This window comes from Cebus imitator, unplaced genomic scaffold, assembly GCF_001604975.1.
Source record: "Cebus imitator isolate Cc_AM_T3 unplaced genomic scaffold, Cebus_imitator-1.0 Scaffold254, whole genome shotgun sequence".
Taxonomy (NCBI): Eukaryota; Metazoa; Chordata; class Mammalia; order Primates; family Cebidae; genus Cebus; species Cebus imitator.
In genome coordinates this window covers 3,216,463-3,220,030 of record NW_016107569.1, presented here as the reverse complement: position 1 = coordinate 3,220,030, position 3,568 = coordinate 3,216,463, and the positions used below count along the sequence as shown (strand labels likewise).

Below are 3,568 nucleotides of genomic sequence, written 5' to 3'. Positions count from 1 at the left end.
TGGCTCATGCCTGTAATCCTGTAATCCCAGCACTTTGGAGGCTGAAGCAGGCGGATCACTTGAGGCAGGAGTTCAAGATCAGCCTGGCCAACATGGTGAAACCCCATCTCTGCTAAAAATACAAAAATTAGCTGGGCGTAGGGGCGGGCGCCCAGCTACTCAGGAGGCTGAGGCAGGAGAATCACTTGAACCTGGAGGCAGAAGCTGCAGTGAGCCAAGACCATGCATTCCAGCCTGGGCGACAGAGTGAGATTCTGTCTATAAATAAATTAGTAAGTGTAAAAATTATTCTGGCCTGGTGTGGTGGCTCATGCCTGTAATACCAGAACTTTGGGAGGCTGAGGTGGGTGAATTGCTTGAGCTCAGGAGTTGGAGACCAGCCTGAGCAACATGGCCAAACCCTGTCCCTACTAAAAATACGAAAAATTAGCCAGGCACGGGGGCGAAGTCCGTAGTCCCAGCTACTGGGGAGGCTGAGGTGCGAGGATCACCTGAGCTGGGCAATTGAAGCTGCAGAGAACCATGATCATTAATGTACTCCAGCCTCAGCGACAGGATGGGACCCTGTCTTAAAAAAACAAAAGTCTTTGAGACAAGGTTCCGCTCTGTTGCCTAGGCTGCAGTACAGTGGCATGATAGTGGCTCAGGGTACCCACTGCCTCCTGGATTCAAGTGATTCTCTGATTCTCCTGCCTCAGCCTCCTGAGTAGCTGGGATTACAGGCACCCACCACCACGCCTGGCTAAAATAAACATTCTTCTAATACTTAACTTGTATCCCTTTCTGAAATAAGTGAAGAGTGAATGGATACTCCAAGTCTCCTCAAAGGTTCCAGCTTTTCCCTCTTCCTTTGTAATTTTTTTTTTTTTTTTTTTTTAATGCAGGCATCTAATTCCTTTGTAATTCTTGATTGGGAAATCCTTTTTTTCAACATTAATCTATCCTTTCAAGCAGAGACAGGGAGGTCAGGAAAGAGCCAGACGGGGCGGTGGGGGTGTGGTTTACTGAGGAATGTTCCAAGCTTAGGTGAGGCAACAGCACGTGTTTAAATCTTCTGGAGTCCAAAAGAAAAAAAAAAAAAAGATGATAAGTTCTCAGCAGGGGCAGGCCTGCCTACCTGGGGGTTCGGGAACGAACTGGGGGATAGGCAGGGGTTTAACGTGAAACCAGGAGGTCTAGAAAGTACAGAACTGCTCTCCTCAAGGAAGAACTTGCCCCCTCCCCCAAAGCCCTGAGTGCCCCTGCAGAGCGAGGCAAAGAGCAACTAAAAGAAATTTCTCCTGATTGGAGGGTGGGTGGGATGAGGCTGGGGGAGGGGGCTGGGGTGTGTGTCCCACTGTCATGTAAATATCCCTTCAAGGCAGGGCGGCTCCAGGCAGATTTAAACCGCTGGCACCTGGGGCTGTCTCAGTGTTCTGCCTGCTTCCGGACGCGCAAGAAGACTTGTGCTCCGGTTCTCGGACTTCCCCAGCAGCATGGCCCCCAAACGCCAGTCTCCACTCCCGCCTCAAAAGAAGAAACCAAGACCACCTCCTGCTCAGGGACTGGAGGAGACATCGGCCTCTGCAGGCTTGCCGAAGAAGGGAGGTACGTTTCTGTGCAGAGTTTTATCGGAGATTTAAGGGATTTGCAAGGATTGACTCTCTGAGTTTTTTCCCCCAAGCCCTCTTGAGATGTGACCCCTAAACTCCCCCGAAGGGTTTTAAGCCTGGGATAGTGGATTAAGTTTGCGTGAAGAAAGAACCAGAAGGGACCAGACTGGGAGAAGGAGTGCACGGGAGCTCATCCCTGCCCCCAACTCAACACTAACCCCCAGCTTGTTTCCTCAGTCCCCAGACTCCTTCCTCTGGGGCTCCCTTTCTTGGCAAGCGGTCTTAGCAGCCAGACTGAGGCCCCTCCTTCACCCCTTCACATCCAGCCAAATCCCTGATTCCTGGCGGTTCTTCCTCAATACCTCTCAAATCCGTCCACCTCTCTGTTCTCGCTGCCGACGGCGGCCCACAACTCTGGCCTGAATCTCTGCCACCTCCTCATCTTGGCTTCCAGCTTCCTCCTCCTCCCCTTCAGCCTGAGCGTAGCCAATCACGTGGCCCACTCCCCAGCTTAAACCCCTCCCTTGCCTCCCCAAGTCCGCCAGGTACTCAGAAACTTCTGGGGCCCGCCCACCCGGTCCCGGCCGACCTCTCCTGGTTCACGCTACTGAGACTCCACACCTGGAGATCTCCCTCAACCATTCACCTTGACCTCCTGGGACTATATACCCTCTGACCTCAGGGCCTAGACGCTCACTTGCCCTTTCCTCTCCTTACCTGTGCGCCACCTCCAGCTCTGGGCTGAAAAGTCACTTCCTGCGGTTATTCTCCTGTGAGCCCCAGCACCTGGGCGTTAGCAGTCCCAGAGTCAGGCTGCCCCACCCTTGTGTCATTAAATTGTAACCATCAGTCTTGTGCCTGTCCTTCCCCCCGTTAAACCTAGAGGTGAGCCCTGCATTTCGGGACACGTAGCTGGAGCTGGATACAGAGTTGACTGTTCTGGTGATTAGGTCTGGCTCAAAGAGGGTGGGTTGTGGTGGAGCCTTCCGGGGCTGGGTGTGGATAGGGCCGAGGCCTGCGAGCAAGCAGGAAGCTTTGATTGGCTAAGGGTGGTTGACTCTTACGATGGAAGGAGCACTGACAAAGAGACCTACCTTAGTGCTCAGTGTGGACCTGTTGGAGCTTTACTGGCTCTCAGTCCCTTGGCTTCCACATGGGATGCAGAGACCTCCTGCCCAGCTTGAAAGCTGTGTTGCTGGGTGAGTCACATAAAACAGCCTGTGCTTGTTTTCTTTTCTGTAAAATGGGATCCACTGTAGCAACCCCCAGGCTTGCTGTGAGGCTGAAATCCAAGGGAAGCACTAGACAGTGCCTAGCACATCATCAGCGCTCTAGAGTGCATTTGTGGGCAGCAAAATGTGGGCGAGTGCCCCTGATCTCCTTCCTGGGAGCATTAACAGGACGGGAAGGGATGGAAAGGTGTGAAGGGGTTCACCTAAACCCAAATCTCAGCTCCTGCTGCTTACTAGGCACTGATGGCGTGCCGTAAACGGTTCCAAGTACTTCTCTATCCCGACAACTGTGTGCTGTGGACAAGTCAATTTTACAGATCAGAACAAGGAGGCTCAAAGGGAAGTGTGTGTGTGTGGGTGGGGGGGAATGTTCCAGGCCCTGGAGACTTTTTTGGTCTGCACTTGGGACGCTGTAGCACTGTGGGGTTCCAGCCTCTCTCTCTTCCAGTCTTTCTGGCAGTGGGGTTTTCTCCTCTTCAAAGGGAGCTGGGGCCAGGTGCGGTGGCTCATGCCTGTAATCCCAGTACTTTGGAAGGCCAAGGTGGGCAGATCACCTGAGGTCAGGAGTTTGAGACCAGCCTAGCAAACATGGCTAAACCCCATCTCTACTAAAAGTACAGTTAGCAGGGCCGGGCGCGGTGGCTCAAGCCTGTAATCCCAGCACTTTGGGAGGCCGAGGCGGGTGGATCACGAGGTCAAGAGATCGAGACCATCCTGGTCAACACGGTGAAACCCCGTCTCTAC

The 3,568-nt window shown here is 53.2% G+C and overlaps 1 protein-coding gene across 1 annotated transcript in view; it reads left to right on the top strand.

Annotated features, from left to right (window-relative positions):
* Nucleotides 1-881: 881 nt before the first annotated feature.
* SET (SET nuclear proto-oncogene) overlaps nucleotides 882-3,568 on the top strand; it is a 12,718-nt gene continuing 10,031 nt past the window's right edge. The window contains exon 1 of the mRNA XM_017499169.1: nucleotides 882-1,587. Coding sequence (XP_017354658.1) covers nucleotides 1,476-1,587 — 112 coding nt within the window. The 5' untranslated portion in view covers nucleotides 882-1,475. The remainder of the gene's footprint in view (nucleotides 1,588-3,568) is intronic.